This window comes from Helicoverpa zea, chromosome 6 (assembly GCF_022581195.2).
Source record: "Helicoverpa zea isolate HzStark_Cry1AcR chromosome 6, ilHelZeax1.1, whole genome shotgun sequence".
Taxonomy (NCBI): Eukaryota; Metazoa; Arthropoda; class Insecta; order Lepidoptera; family Noctuidae; genus Helicoverpa; species Helicoverpa zea.
Genome location: NC_061457.1, coordinates 3,638,020 through 3,655,084, shown reverse-complemented (window position 1 = coordinate 3,655,084; position 17,065 = coordinate 3,638,020). Strand labels below are relative to the sequence as shown.

Here is a 17,065-nt window from a genome sequence, read left to right as displayed (position 1 = left end):
TTTATGTACCCCCTCTTGTACGTATTATGTACATGGGTAATTAAGGCACATTTATCGCATTGGGGTAACCTGTAATGGTAAACGTATGTAGCTAAATAAATAAATAATGTACTCGCCCCATATACTCACTAAAGTTCTGGCCCCTCCGTTCGGTCTAGGGACCCCCTTAGGATATTTCATGTTTCATTCGTTCATTGAAAGATGTAATCTGTGGTTTTTGTCTATAGTCAGTTTGTGTTTTTTCTGTGGTGTCATAAAATGTGTGTTGTGTTGGTAAATGTAAATTCTGCATAAATAAAATTAGATGGAAATAACACTGATATTCCGAAAGAAATGACCAATAATACATAGCAACTATGAAGAAGGAACGCACGGGCGACAATTGTCGTCCTTTCAAATTATAAGTATCATAGCAATTTTGTAGTTTGATGAACAGATAATTTTGGCTCTAACTACCTATGAACCCAAACTTTGGGTCATATTGTGATAATTCTATTTATTTATTTACAGCCCATCAGATTCTCAGCTTGACGGGGATCAGCTTCGAAAGGCGGAGCGTTATTGTAAGAATCATCATAAATATTGTCAAGTTTTACAAATCTAAACAGGTCGATAAAATAAGTCGATTATGGTGTATATTTCATACAATTTTACATAAATACATTGTTTTGCAGGGCTTCGTCGAGCTGACTATCGTTCCCCTGAAGGATAACCTGCGTTACATTCGTCTAAATGCGAAACAGTGTCGTATTTACCGGGTCTGTCTCAATGACCAATATGAGGCTAACTTTCAATATTTTGACCCATTTTTGGATATATGTCAGGCTGACCCCAACACGTATGTAATTTAAAGTATTTCTAAAATACTTGCATGATGATGTTAATAGTACTGAAATTGTTTCACTAATGTATACACAATCCATAGAACCAAAACAAAATATTTCCCCAATCTCAAAAAAAATACCTCGAACACTTTTACTATTTCAGGAGATCATTGGAAGTCTTTTCCCAATTCCACTTATCTGCTGCCCAAAAGATAGACCCAGATCACAATTCTGGAGAGCTCCATGTTCAGATTCCAGAAGAAGCTGCCCATTTGGTGGGTGAGGGGAGAGGACTTCGGATTGGCATTGAATTCTCATTGGAGTCTCCTCAAGGTGGAATGCATTTTGTGGTTCCTGATGGAGAAGGGACATTGGTAGAGGTAATTATTGCATAACTGTGTGAAATAAAATCTTGTTTTACTTTTCATAGACAGATCAATAATATTAATAACAAAGGAAATTATTTTTGACTAATCATCACATACAACTATTCTTTCTTATGAAAATGTCTTTGGGAAGTGAGTAGCCAAAGTTGTCCTCAAAAGTTGTATGTAAAGAAAAAAATGGTATTTCCAATTTTATTTCAGAAATCAGCTCACATGTTCACCTATGGACACTCAGCACGCCTCTGGTTCCCTTGCGTAGACAGTTTTGCAGAGCCCTGTACTTGGAAACTGGAGTTCACGGTTGATGAAAGTCTCACCGCAGTGTCTTGTGGGGAGCTGGTTGATGTTGTGTACACTCCGGATCATAGGAGAAAGACTTTCCATTACCTGGTCAATACGCCGGCTTGTGCTCCTAATATTGCTTTGGCCATAGGGTTAGTATATTTTCGCATTGTCATTTCGTTTTTTGATCTAGAGGTTCCCATGTAAAGGAGGCATTTTATTTAACAAAGTCTTTGGAAATAGTACCTACTAATGTTTTAATTAGTATTTAGCCAACTTCACTGACAACTAAACAGGGGTATCAAGAAAAATGGGTCTTTATGTTACCTGTGAACTTTGACCTAAGTTTATTTGAATATTTTCTAGTGCCTTATTGATAGATGGGACATTCAAGTTTGACAATTTTTTTTTGTATTCAATTTTCCGTATAGCATAATCTTGCTTGCACAATAATTGCTTATTCCTCCATTATGTGTTTTCAGACCATTTGAAACATACGTAGACCCATTCATGAATGAAGTGACACACTACTGCTTACCCAACTTGCTGCAAATATTGAAGAATACTGTGCGGTATCTACATGAGGCTTTTGAGTTTTATGAGGAAACACTGTCTACTAGATATCCTTATCCATGTTATAAGCAAGTCTTTGTTGATGAGGTGAGTGTAAAATAAGATGTAATTATGAAATTAATTACATAAGGCTTTCGTAATTTATACTATATGTACTAACTAGCCGTTTTCCCGCGATGTCACCCGCGTCCCGTGGGAGCTACTGCCCGCACCGCGATAAAATATAGCCTATGTTACTCGCAGATAATATAGCTTTCTAATGGTGAAAGAATATTTAAAATCGGTTTAGTCGTTTTTGAGTTTATCCGTTATAGTAAGTTCAACTCAGTCTTGCGCGCGGCCTTATGTGTGGGTAACCCTTGTACATACACAGTGACTTTGTGTGCGTGACAAGAGGTACAGTCGGGTACAAATGATGAATTTTCGGATTCGCTACTCTCACCAAGGTAAATTATAAATTTTGACTCCATGTCAAAATGTCTATAGTATTTTTCTTTTTTCTTTTGTACATGTCGACAAGTATTACCCAACATCCCTTCATCAATATGACTTAAACGTTCATTTATGAGTTTCATTATTTCCGGCTTATTTTGGTCGACATTATGCGAAGCAATATTATTTTTTAAAATTCTTACATTATTATACTAGATTATACGTTTTTTTACAATCTTAGTCCACACTTTTATTTATTGTCCGCGTACCCCGAGATCTAGAAAATATGTAAGGAGTATTTAATTGATCTTAGATATTTCACCTCATTTATTTCTTAGATACTGTCAACGTCAATTTGAAAAAACTTATGAGAAAATAATGAAAAACTGTAAAATGTAATAATAAAAAGCTTTGAATGTTGTTTCATTTTTTGAAACGCTACCTGACTCCTTAAACATTTTCTCCGTGAAGAACTAGACATTTTCGTAAACGACTGTACCCATAACAAAAAGCGATAAGAACACGTCATGCTCGGACGACGTCACTGTCACACGAATGAAAGTTGTATATTTACAAGCCGACGCACACATAGGGCCGCGCGCAAATCTGAGTTGAACTATCTATACAAACAAACAAACAAAGTTTTCCTCTTTGTAATATTAGTATAGATATAATAAAGAGGAAATATTTTTTTGGTTGTTTGTATCCTTAAGGCTTAAGCTACATTATTCCTGAATTACCTAGGCCATATTTCGTCTTAGTACGGCAGTAGTTCCACGTGAATTGAGTGAAACTGCAGGGAAACAGTGTAAACTAACTGTGTAAATAATATTAAATCCTCTTCACAGACAGAAGACGACGCCACAGCATACACAACAATGTCTATAATGAGCACCCACCTCCTCCACTCCATTGCTATCATAGACCAGACATATGCCAGCCGCAAAGCCATGGCCCAAGCTGTTGCGGAACAATTCTTTGGCTGCTTTATAACTATGCAGAATTGGTCAGACCTGTGGCTAGCTAAAGGCATACCGGATTATATGTGTGGCTTGTATTCTAAGAAGTGCTTCGGAAATAATGAGTACCGGTATATTATACATCAGGAATTGCAAGAGGTAAGTGATTCATTCTTATGTTATAAAATTTATTTATTTATTTAAAACTTCTTGCAAACAAAGTACAACGGCGGGCTTAGGCGTTTGGCGTGTCTACCAGTCTACCTTAAATCTTACTAAGAAATCTGAAATACCTTAATTTCACACTAAGAATATGAGCAGAAACTAAACAGCTAAAGAGTTTCTTTCTTTGAATACGCTTATCTCAGAAGTTAAGGGTAGATGTGAAAAATTCTTTCAGTGTTTGATACCCTTTCTTCTACTTTAAGTTGTTATTTTTCTATTTAAACATTAGATTTTTTGTATTGCAGGTAGTTGGATATGAAGAACAATATGGTGGCATAGTCCTAGATCCTTGGCAGCCACCAGCCAGCGGAGCCCGAGTTGAACCGAAAGACGTATTTTATTTCCCCGTGCGAAATGTTCATACTATGTCTCCACGTTATATTGAGGTAAATCTTATTCAAATTAATTTAAGAACTTTTTCTGACTTATGGCTAGATATTCTATCAATCTAAATATTTCAATTTCTGTCAAACTTACGTAAATTGCTGCGACAGAAATACATATTTAGTAAAACTTTAAGTTAACCATCGTTTGGGAATTTCGACGTTACATAGTATAAAAGACTTAAAAAAATCCTTCATTTTCAGATAATGCGCAAAAAATCTCACCTAGTACTACGGATGTTAGAACAACGTATCGGCCAAGAACTATTGCTTCAAGTGTTCAACAAGCAACTCTCTCTAGCTACGAACGCAGCTAACACAAAGATTGGTAGTGGTCTATGGGGCCACCTGTTACTGTCAACCAACCTCTTTGTGAAAGCTATATTTACGGTGACGGGCAAAGATATGGCGGTGTTCGTAGACCAGTGGGTGCGGACTGGTGGTCACGCTAAGTTTCAACTCACTTCCGTGTTCAATCGCAAAAGGTAAGTTTGGAAATCTCATAGATATTGTTTATATTAAGGGATTAAACTGCCACAATTTTTTTAATGGTTTTCTTAAATAATGAATTTACCTGCTTGCAGCGCAAATAAGCCATATTTTCATATCCTTACACTATAGACAGGCCATATAAAATATGAGTAAGAATAGTGCACCATAAAAAAAAATAGCAAATACAGTTAAACGGTGCTGTTTTCACCCTAATCAATCAATTTATTAATAAACTTCGTCCATCGAAACCAAAATATTGCCAACACAACTTAACATTCGAATTGTATCACCAGTGCATTAAATAAAAATCCAATTTTTCTCACAAAACCCACAGAAACACAGTAGAACTAGAAATCCGTCAAGACTGCGTCCACGAGCGCGGCATCAGAAAGTACGTCGGACCTTTACTGGTCCAACTGCAGGAGTTAGACGGCACATTCAAGCATATGCTGCAGATTGAGAACACGGTCGTGAAAGCGGACATCACGTGTCACAGCAAGAGTAGGAGAAATAAGAAGAAGAAGATACCCCTGTGTACTGGAGAGGAGGTCGATATGGATCTGTCGGCTATGGAGTGAGTTTTTAATAGTGTTTTTTTATGTGGTCTATACAAGCTTTATAAAGGGCGTATCGGGTTACTCGATAAATGGATTGTATGGGTCAGACAGGCAGTCTCCGTGTAAAACTCTTGCATTTGATTAGATTAGAAGTTGACTCCAACAGAAGTTGAAAAGGCAGGCAGATGAAGCGATCCAGATCATTTGTAATCTTGCATAATCTGCGAAAGCCGTAGGGTCCCCTATTAACTGCGTGATACGTAACAGTAAATTGGAGTATACAACAGAAACTAGGAAGTCCCATTTCTGTCAGATCTTATTCGATTTAAAAGAATTTTGTCCTAATCTTTCTCTTTTAACTTACCTAAAAAAAAAAAATATTCTCTAATTTAACCCCTTTTTCACAGCGATTCCCCAGTCCTTTGGATCCGTCTCGACCCCGAAATGTCACTCTTGCGCAGCACAGTGATATCCCAGCCTGACTACCAGTGGCAGTACCAGCTGCGTCACGAGCGTGACGTCACCGCCCAGAGTGAAGCTATTGACGCGTTACACAACTACCCAGAACCAGCTACTAGGAAAGCTCTGACGGATGTTATTGAGAACGAACAGACTTATTATAAGATTCGGTGTAGAGCTGCGCATTGTTTGACTAAGGTATGTTAGAGAGTATTTTGTATGTAGTTTGTTTTTGAATCATTTTGTTTGAGTTGTTAGGATAAAGAGTTTTATTGATTACCTTATTTGGCTGGTTTCTTGAAAATTAAATTACTCATCTCCACATATTATTTTTTTGAAGCTATTGCTAACCTCCTCCTCAAAGTGTATACCAAAAAGTGTGTACCTCAAAGTGTATTGCATAGTCATAACTAAAGTTAACTAACAGTTCCGGAATGAAGGCGTTCTCACCTTTAACCCAAGATTAAAAATAATTTAATGCAATAAGTTATAAAATATTAATATATCATGCTTATTTACAGGTGGCAAACGCAATGATAAGTTCATGGGTAGGCCCGCCCGCCATGTTGACGATATTCCGCAAAATGTTTGGCTCGTTCGCGGCGCCGCACATAATTAAACAGAACAATTTTGACAACTTGCAACACTACTTCTTGCAGAAAACTATACCCGTTGCTATGGCAGGTGAGTGATTTTTTAATAATCGTAATATCTCTGATCAGATAGTGAAAAATGAAAGATAAGGATGTTTTAGTTTAATTTTTACAAGGAAATTATCTGGGAACTATTGTTACTCAACTCTCGTGGATGCGAAGTTCATCCAGGACTATATTGAGAAAGTTTTCATTTTTCTCTAACCCAGTTATGATGACAGGAGTAAGGCGGTGTCGACTTCTCAACTCTATTGAATTTTATACATAAGGATAGATGTACCCTATATTACGTACTCCATTATGTACTAACCCCATGTACTCTTTTATGTACTTCAACTATTAAAAAACTCATGTATTTTTCACAGGTCTAAGAAACATTCACGGAATCTGTCCTCCCGAAGTGGTGCGTTTCTTACTGGATCTATTCAAATATAATGACAACTCAAAGAACCATTTCTCTGACAACTATTATAAAGCTGCATTGGTTGATGCTTTAGCTGCTACAATAACGCCTGTTATATCCGTATTGCAACCGGTAAGTGTAACTTTTAGTAATACTGCTGTATCGAAACTATCCTTTGTTTACACTTTGTGGTAGTTATCGTTCATACCCACTGTAGTGTGGTGGATGCACACACAAAGTTACAACCTGTAGAGATCAATATGTTACTTTAATATACCACATATTTACCTCACTCTAACTGTTTCACCCGGGTCAACTTCTTCCTGTACTCAGACAGAATATACTTATTTTGAGATAATAATCTTCCACGCCGATTTCGGCAACGGCGACCACTTCGACCCTAATGGCGTGCGTGTGCTCTCATGTGGCTGGAGTATCCAATTTTGTGCGTGAAAGTCCGCGCACACTGCGGACATGTCAGGGTACCAGCCACAAAGTTGTAGTTGATAGCTACAGGTGGTCGAGCTTTCAACTCATCTCGTTTGGCATCCAACTCAGAAAGTCGGCGTGCTTCAAAGTCAAAGACTTTGGCTTTAACGCGGCTTCTCCAGTCTCTGCGGTTGGATGCCAGATTCTCCCACTGAGACGGGTCAATGGAACAGCTTTTCATGTGACGCTTCAGCACATCCTTGTATCGCAGCAGCTGTCCGCCACGTTTCCGCTTGCCCTCCTGCAACTCGGAGTAGAGGATGCGCTTGGCCACTCTAGTATCCGGCATGCGCAGTACATGCCCGCACCAACGAAGCTGTCTCCTCATGAGGTATGCTTCAATGCCACCTACATTGGCTTTCCTCAACACTTCTGTGTTACGCACACGATCAAACCAACGGATATTTAATATTTTGCGCAGACATTTGAGGTGGAAGCGGTCTAGTTGCTTGATGTGGCGTCGGTACGGTGTCCATGTTTCCGCTGAGTAGAGTATACAAGGCAACACAACTGCCATATACACAGAAACCTTTGTGGATATCTTTAGGTCATGGGAGCTGAAGACCTTCTTGTCGAATTTGCCGAAAGCAGCGGCTGCAGCACCAATTCTGCTATTGATTTCGGCGTCAAGGTCGCACTTTGCTGTTATAGTGCTCCCCAAATATCGAAATTTATCGACCTGCTTCAGGACATCTTCACCAAGCATAATGGTCAGTTCTTGACGTCCGTGATTATCTGAAGACATTACTTCTGTCTTTTTGATGCTGATTTTTAGACCAAATGTACAGCACTGCTTGTGAAGGTTCGTGACTAGCTGTTGCAGGACTTCAGGGGATTCAGCCACGAAACAGAGGTCATCTGCATACATAATGTCCTGTATATGTGCATAGGACACCTTTGTGGTCGCCTTGAGTCTATTCAGGTTGAAAAGTTTGCCGTCAGTCCGATAACGAATACGAACTCCTTCAGGAGAAGAATTCAATACTTCCCGGACTACAACTGCGAAATATAATGCAAACAATGTGGGAGCCAGGACACAACCTTGCTTCACTCCACAGGTGACGGAGAAGAAGCTCGATTGGTCATCTTCAACCGCTACACAACATTGCATGTCATCGTGCAGGAGTCGCAGGAGTCTTATGAACTTCTCTGTACACCCCAACTTTCTCAGTACCTTCCAGAGGGCCTCGCGAGGGACGCAGTCAAAGGCTTTTTCCAGATCAATAAAGCAGAGATACAAGTGCTGTCCCTGCTCTCTACTTTTTTCCTGGAGTTGACGGACTGCGAATATTGCCTCACAAGTTCCTCTGTCTGGTCTGAAACCAAATTGGGTTTCCGGCAGAATCTTTTCAGAGAGGTTCCTGAGGCGGTTTAGAAGTACTCTGGCGAAGACTTTTCCAGAGACAGAGAGCAGTGAAATACCGCGGTAAGAACCACATTCCGACCGGTCGCCTTTGTTCTTATAGAGAGCCCTGACGCGTGATAACTTAAAAGTTTCAGGAACTTGTTCTTTCTCCCACATAAGCACAAACATTTCCCAGACGCGCGAATGCAGTTCCTCGCCGCCGTACTTCAGAAGCTCACCTGGTATAAGGTCTAGGCCAACCGCACGCTGATTTTGCTGTTGTTTGATGGCACAAAGCACCTCATGTTTAGACAAGGCATCATCCAATTCTTCTGCTATTTGAAGTTGAGGCAAACTGTCTATGTAGTGTAGATCGGCTGTTCGATCTACATTAAGTAGATTATTGAAGTGTTCTGCCCAACGATCTAACACTTCATTTTTGCTTTTCAGCAGACTTTTACCATCCAGCGACTTCAGTGGTACCTTTATGAAGTTGGTGGTACCCAGGAGATTGCGAATTTCGCTATAGAAATCACCGAGCTGATTACTATCAGCAAGCCACTGGATGTATTGAGCCTTGTCTTGCCACCATTTATCTTTAGTGTGTCTCGTGAGTTTACGCAACTCACGGTCACACTCTCTTATAAGTGCGCTGTTATTACTGCGCCTGAGAAGGTCTCGGTGTTTGGCAATAGCTTTAGAAAGAACTTCGTCGTTCTCATCAAACCAGTCTTGCTTGCGTTTATTTTTTAGCCCTATGGTGTTAATGGCTACGTCAAGAATGGACGACGATAAAGCGTTCCAGTCTGCATCAATATCACCGGTATTTTGATGAGAGTGTATATCACATGCCAGCGTTTCAGCGTATTTGCTTCGGGGTCCCGGATGTTTGAGTTTCTCAATGTTTATGTTCTGAGGCTTTTTCCTGCTAGCCCTGAATGGTCGCCGAAGGCAAAGACGCAGTTTGGTGACAATTAGTCTATGGTCCGTCCAGCAATGAGCACCGCGCATAACACGAGTGACTAGGACCTGAGAGATGTCTCGCTGCCTCGTGATGGCATAGTCAATGAGGTGCCAGTGCTTAGAACGTGGGTGCATCCACGTAGTTTTGTGCTTAGCAGCAAGGCGAAACATGGTGTTTGTGATTGCAAGTTGGAATTGAGCACATAAACTAAGCAGCAACTGGCCATTAGAGTTGATGTTGCCTACCCCATGTCTACCCAAAACTTTAGGCCACGCTTCATAATCTTGACCAACTCTAGCATTGAAGTCCCCTAACAAGAGAATCTTTTCTCTGTTCGGTATTTTATGGAGACATTGTGTAAGTTCTTCATAAAATTTATCCTTGATGTCGTCAGAACTACCTAGCGTCGGTGCATAGACACTGATAACATTAAGGAAATTGTCACCGTCTAAGTGAAGGCGCAATGTGGTTATACGGTCCGAGATGTGGATTGGACATTCTTGAAGTGTCTTCACAAGATTATTCTTGATCACAAAACCAACTCCCGACCTTCTTGGTTCTGTTGCAGCAGTGCCCTTCCAGTAGAAAGTGTAGCCACCGCCATGCTCGACTAGCTCGCCCTCATCGGCAAGGTGGGTTTCGCTTACAGCAGCTATATCAATGTTGTAGCGGCGGAGTTCTCGAGCAACTATGGCTGTTTTCCGTTCTGGGCAGGCGTTTGTCTCGCGGTCGAGAAGGGTGCGAACATTCCATGCACCAAAAGTCAGTAAAGGTGTTTTACGTTTATTACTGTTGTTGTGTCGACCACGAATAAAAAGATGCGGAAGCAGCCGTGGTTACTGCTATCCAAAGAGTGTTTGGGGTGAGCATTTTTTTAGGGCACCTTTTCTAGCCCCCTCCCAGGCTGAGCAAGGAAAGCAGTGCTCCCCTAAAAAGGGCTGCTTTGTCGCTCTGGGTGCTGCCGGATTCCCTCTGTCCCCCCAGCTCAAAGAGAAAACGACCACGGCATGTACTCACACCCCCAGAGCCGCTAGTGTGCAGGTCTCAGACAAAGCTCAGGTTGCATCAGCCCGAACCTCTCTACCTCAACCTATCGCCACTAGTCTTCGCCAAATCGGGGTCCATTATACGGAAGCAGTCAGATGCGCAGGATATATTACAGTGCTCAAACATACGCGCAAACGCAAGAGCACTCTCTCGTCTAACATCCCTTTATCCGATGGAACGGTGAACCGCTACGATCGGAGAGATGTTAGATGCAGCAGTTTGACATACGATAACACGATCCCTATCGCTGCCTCTAGGCCTTCCTGCGATGCCTCGGTGTCTTGCCACCAGTGGTGGTCTGCTATTTAGCCAAGACACAATTTCGGGGGATTTCCGATCAGGCTTGGGAGATGTTGTTACCAAGCGCCGGCGCCGACGGTAGCCGCCGCGCTACTGATGGCGCTCGCCGCCGTGCGACACTGTGCACGACACTGTGGCGCCCTCCAGCGGACACGCCAGGTACTGTGGAGAGCCTGCTGGCGCACACGTCCGGCGCCGGCGGTGACCGCCGCGCTACTGACGGCGCTCGCCGCCGTGCTCGACACTGTGCACGACACTGTGGCGCCCTCTAGCGGACACGCCAGGTACTGTGGAGAGCCTGCTGGCGCACACGTCCGGCGCCGGCGGTGACCGCCGCGCTACTGACGGCGCTCGCCGCCGTGCTCGACACTGTGCACGACACTGTGGCGCCCTCTAGCGGACACGCCAGGTACTGTGGAGAGCCTGCTGGCGCACACGTCCGGCGCCGGCGGTGACCGCCGCGCTACTTTGAGATAGTGTAACTACGTCCTAACAGGGAAATAAATTTTCAATCTGTCAGTGGTTTTGGAGCCTTTTGGGTACCGGACACAAAAAAACAAAAAAAAAAGTTTCTTCTGCATTATATTAGTATTTAAGAGACCCTTAAATTCACTGCATATTATCTTCTTCAGGGTGCCCCAATAACAGCAGATTCTCTCTCAGCGGACACACGCCTAGTACTAGAAGAGATCACCCGCGTACTAAACTTGGAGAAAGTGTTGCCATGCTACAAGAACACGGTGACGGTGAGCTGTCTGCGAGCCATACGTCGCCTGCAGCAGTGTGGACACCTGCCCAGTATACCCACCGTGTTCAGAGCTTATGCACAGTATGGACAGTATATTGGTAAGAACTCTTGTTCTTTTTTTACTTCGAATATTCTTACAATTCTTCTGCAATCCGAAATATTTTTATATTTTGATTTTCTTGAGTTTCAAAGCACCAAAAAAAAATCTTTGAGGTATACTATTAGGGCGTTTTTTAAGATCTCGCTTTTTTTAAAATATCTCTTTACCTGTGTAGTGTCTTTATGCATCTATATGTAACAGGTATCATGAAGATTTTATCGTGATATTATTCTTCATGAACAAAAAATAAATGGGATATTGGCGGACTTACTGCCATAAGATCTCTAACAGTCAACCATCGGAGAATGCCTCAAGATTGTTGCAAAAATTTTAACAGTTAATTTATCCACCAAAAAAATCTTACAACCATTCTTTTCCACAGACGTACGACTAGCAGCCTTCGAATGTCTAGTAGACTTCGTCAGAGTAGACGGCAAACCAGAAGACCTATCATCATTACTCACCGCGGTAGAAAGTGACGCGGATCCCTGCGTGAGACACGGTCTAGCTCGCCTGTTGATCAACATGCCGCCGTTTGAACGAGCCCAGAGACACAGGCTTGATACTGAAGCTGTAGTACATAGGTACGTATGGAAATGTTGATAAGTCACTTTTAGGAGACCCTGTTTTTCTACATGTTCTATTAATCTTTGTACAAGAACAAGCGCTTAAGTTAATTAATGTTCTGGTTAAGATAGACTTTTGTCATTCATTCATTATAGCAGAAACAGAAATCCGTTTATAACCAACCCGTTTAAACCTCCTTTCTGGAGGTTTTCAATTCGAATGTTCGCATGTGTATTTGTTTTTTAAACGATGGACGCAACTTTAACGCTATTTGGCCAGCGTGGCCATTATCGCTGCTCTTGTACTAAATCTATTGCCAGTATTTTCAAGGTTGACAAATAATTACTCTGTTAATAATGTGACACCCAAGATATCTTTTAAATAACCTAATTTTCTCCTTAACAGACTATGGAACAACATAAACTGTCTTCTCTCAAACGATGCAAGACTTCGATGTGATCTCGTTGACCTATACTACACGTTATACGGTCTCAAGCGCCCGATCTGCGTCCCTCTACCAGAAATACAAGCCATGATGAAGCAGATGCACCATAAGGAGAGAGAGAGGCTGGAGAGAGAGAGAGAGCGGGAGAAGGAGAAGGAAAGAGAACGCGAGAGATTGAAGGAGTTGGAAATTAAGCCGGTTATTAAGCAGGAGGTGGAGGATGTGAGTATTCATGAATTCATGACCGTTCTTGAATCTGCTTCTGCTGCATTCAATTCAATATTCAAGATTCAAAAACATTACCCGACTTACAAAAAGATAACCTACCTCTTTGATTCTCTCTAAATGTCGTAAAGCAATCATCATCTGCCTAGACTTTTCCCAACAATTTTGGGGTCTTCTTCCAGTCTGACTGAATACATCTGAGAACCAGTATTTGACCTTCTCAACCCAGTTACCCGGGCAATCTAACCTTAATATCCTAAAACAATGACCTTTTAATTAAAGAACTAACCAAAACTCAAATTACAGGTAAAATACGAGCCAGAAGTGCCAATGGACACCTCTCTCCCCATGTCCACACTGGACAGAATAGTGGACATTCCTCTAGACGACATGTTACCCGTACCACTGTCCAGTATCAAGGAGGAAGATGTCAAAATTGATGTTACAAGTGTACCTACTGAGTTGCCTGTTAGAGTGTTTAGCGTAAGTAAATGTTTTATTTTGGAATTTGAATATCACAGTTGTATTGTAAAGGCGAAAGTGAGTGTGAAGTGTTTGTAATTTCTGCACGAGTCAACAGCTAATTTGGATGAAACTCAATGGTAAATAAGTATTTTTGTTTGACTACCTTGAGATTAAACACCGAAACAAATCCAAGGGTCTCTTTTAAAGTCCCAGACGGATATATAAACTTAATTCGCGATAAAGAAACGTGAAACACAATTGACATACATACATACCTAAAATATTCTTAGCAAATAAAAATAGACATAAACATATTTTTTTTGCGTACGGGCAGTAGTTCCCACGGAAAGCGAGTGCAACTGCGTCAAATACAGCTTTCATTGACCTAGTCACATACATTAATGCATTTAAATGATTTGAACAGGATGACAACAAACGTGAATTCATGACAGACAACGCCGTAGCCTTACCTGGTATACCAGGCACCTCAGGCCCTGTCGGCTTCGAGCCCGGCATGTTCCGGGACAAAGATGATATGGGAGCTCCTAAGGTAAATATAAACTAATATTACAAAGGTGAAATTCGAGGGTGTGTAGGTATGTTAGTTTCATCTTAAGAATCAAACTCGGCAGTAACGGCCGGTTCACACATGTCTCCGTTTTACTGTTCCGTTTTATCGTGTACGTTTTTTTTCGTCGATGGCGTATGTAGTTGTATGAGTGACTTCACACATGGCACAGTATTCTGTATACAGTAAAAACGCCATCGACGAAAAAAAAACGTACACGATAAAACGGAACAGTAAAACGGAGACATGTGTGAACCGGCCGTAACATAACTTATTCATCAGTATTACATATAGGCTTTTTAACCTGGTGCGAGAAGTAGTTCCCTCAACACATGGATAAAATAGCTGGCGAAAGCTAGTATGTAGAACATAAATTCATTACTACTATGTACTATGCTCGTTATGATTTCTCTGACAGTTACTGACATTGCTGATAGATTTCACATTTCTTTAGAAAAACTTTGAAAGCTCCATATGTAAAATTATAAAAAATAATACTATTTATTATATTTTACCAGGCCAAAAAGAAGAAGAAGGAAAAGAAGAAGCACAAACATAAGCACAAGCACAAACACAGCAGCAAAGATAAATCAAAGGAACACAAAGATAAGGACCGATCTCTACCTCCGCGGCCTCCTTCGAGCACCGAACATTTAAAGATAAAAGAAGAAACGAGAGAAACTCTTAGCTCATTCAGTTCAAGTCAAAGCCCTTCTGAAGATATCTCGTCGATGCCTAGTAATATGAGTTTTTAAATCATTCAAATATTCGTATAGTTCGTGCTTAACTTAATGACGGCTCAGAACAACCAACTATTTTTAAGTTTCAAAGTGCGAGACGGTTATAGAACACATTAACGTACATGTGTCAAGAAGTTAGTTGCTAGCCGCCATGAAGTTTGGCGAAAAGTACATTTGACGCATTTGATCCAACATTTATCGCCTTGGTATTGCAAATTGAACGCAACTTTAATAAGGTTCATTTTAGAAACGTTAGATTATATGAATATCGGGCCAATAGAAAACGCCTTTCTACGTGATTGCGTGAAAAATTGAGAATACAGAAATCAGGCTTAATTTTTGTTGTTACAATAAAACCTAAAGTAAAAATGGGAGATCTTCACTTATAGAGTCGAGAGTAAAATTGACTTAAAATTCTTAATGTGACTTTATTATCGAAGATAATAATGTTTGTTGTATTCTAAATGAGATGAAGTTGTATTTGTAATAAGGATGTTTGTATTTGATAATGTCACGTACAATTTTTTCTGATTGTTTTATGTAAACAATTAGATCGTGTTATAATATAAGTGTGACTCGGCAAACCAAAGGCGGGTCTACGCTAGACGAACAGAGCACGAGCGAAGCACAAGCGGAGCCTTCTCGGCTTGTAGTTCGCGGCGTCAAGTGTGGACGTACAACGAACTTACAACGATCACTGTTAGCAAATCCCTTTGTGTTCGTCAAAAACCGACAACAGGCGGAACGCAGCCGAGCACGAACGAAATGCTCGCAGCGCGCTCGTTAGAGGCTTGTAAGTTGGTCCACACTAGACGAATTGTGTTCGGCTCGTGCTCCGTTCGTGCTCGGCTCTCTTAGCGTAGACGCAGGTTAAGAATTGATATCATCTCCTTTATCTATGAAAGATAAACTGTTTGTCTTTGTAAATTGACATTTACAAAGACAAACAACATATAGAACATTTAGATATAAGAACATTTAGATATAGCTGTAAGTGAGAATTTTGTGGTATTCAAGTTGATTTTTTAAGAGTAAATGAAACTATGTTTGGGAAGAAGATTTTGAAAAGAAAGTTTATTTAATTTTAAGAAACAAATGTAAAATATAAGTTAATACAAAATTATAAGATTAATTCTGTTTCATTCAACTTATTACCAATTTTTTTCAATTCAGAAAGTTCAGAAAAGGTGCGATTAAATGTACATACTTTATAGTTCCACTTCGTTACTTCGATTTTCGATGAGAATAACATATAACACGATTTGCCACCCAGCTAATCAGTGAACTAGTTATCCTGTGAAATGGAACTAACTATTGAATTACCTATGTACTGTAATACATAATATTAGAATCATATTATGAAAACAGATAAGATACCTTTATGTAACAATGAATGTTACGTACGAATATAAAATCTTGCTAAATAATTTTATGAAGGTTAAACATTGGGTTTCTACAATCAAAAGATAAATAAGAATTATTTATTTGTTTAAATTGGTATCTTAAAATACCTATGTGAATAAAAGAATTTTTAGGGGCACTGAAGGGAGTGATAAGCTTGGCTATCACATCCTAGCCTGCTGCATACTTGATATCAACCAAATTTTCAGCCGCCATTAAGTTTGGCACGTACTATATTTTTTTATGTCACTAGCTACTTCCGTGTCGGGCTGCTTCTAAAATGAAGAATTTGATGCCGAAACCGTACGGTCAGTCGATCCCCTGTCTGTAACATGACACGGTGGTTTTGTATCAAATGTCTTTCGTTAGTTTCTAATCTATGTTGTTAATAAACGGTCGGGCCTGACTTATTATGTCTCACCGTTGAACATAGAAAATAAACACGACTTATGAAACACTTGAAAGACGCTAAAGCTGTAAATTAAACACTAAAATGAAATGACCACCGTTTTTTTTTTTTTTTAATCGGATAAATATTAATTACGAGTAAAACCTCTATTAAACCCTGTCACGCATGTAAAAGTTATGACAGTTTATCCAACCACGTAGATGGATAGGTATAATCATCATCCTCATCCTCCGAGCCTTTTCCCAAACTATGTTGGGGTCGGCTTCCAGTCTAACCAGATTCAGCTGAGTACCAGTGCTTTACAAGAAGCGACTGTCTATCTGACCTCCTCAACCCAGTTACCCGGGCAACCCGATACCCCTTGGTAAGACTGGTGTCAGACTTACTGGCTGCTGACTACCCGCAACGACTGCCAAGGATGTTCAATGACAGCCGGGACCTACAGTTTAACGTGCCATCCGAAACACAGTCATTGGTGTCTAAAATATACTTAGAAAGTACATACAAACTTAGAAAAGTTGCATTAGTACTTGCCTGACCTGGAATCGAAACCGCGCCCTCATACTCGAGCGAGAGGTTGGTTCTTTGCCCACTAGGCCACCACGACTATGGATATACTATGGA

At 40.6% G+C, this 17,065-nt stretch overlaps 1 protein-coding gene across 1 annotated transcript; it reads left to right on the top strand.

The window, feature by feature from the left end:
• Nucleotides 1–236: 236 nt before the first annotated feature.
• Nucleotides 237–15,763, top strand: LOC124631224 (transcription initiation factor TFIID subunit 2). Its single transcript, XM_047165480.1, has 19 exons — nt 237–400; nt 509–563; nt 675–838; nt 988–1,204; nt 1,412–1,644; nt 1,975–2,152; nt 3,346–3,615; nt 3,927–4,067; nt 4,269–4,549; nt 4,891–5,130; nt 5,521–5,770; nt 6,094–6,256; nt 6,591–6,760; nt 11,406–11,619; nt 12,004–12,205; nt 12,594–12,855; nt 13,165–13,341; nt 13,748–13,873; nt 14,410–15,763. Exons 1-19 carry the CDS (start codon nt 357–359, stop codon nt 14,644–14,646), a joined length of 3,624 nt encoding a protein of 1,207 aa, XP_047021436.1. The 5' UTR covers nt 237–356; the 3' UTR covers nt 14,647–15,763.
• The last annotated feature ends 1,302 nt before the right edge of the window (nt 15,764–17,065 follow it).

What these genes read in the sequence shown, in the direction of transcription:
- LOC124631224 (XM_047165480.1), top strand. Translation starts at nt 357, where the DNA reads ATGAAGAAGGAACGCACGGGCGACAATTGTCGTCCTTTCAAATT. An exon ending in TCGAAAGGCGGAGCGTTATT is followed by an intron (nt 564 to 674) that starts GTAAGAATCATC and finishes ATTGTTTTGCAG; the next exon opens with GGCTTCGTCGAGCTGACTAT. An exon ending in ATGATATGGGAGCTCCTAAG is followed by an intron (nt 13,874 to 14,409) that starts GTAAATATAAAC and finishes ATATTTTACCAG; the next exon opens with GCCAAAAAGAAGAAGAAGGA.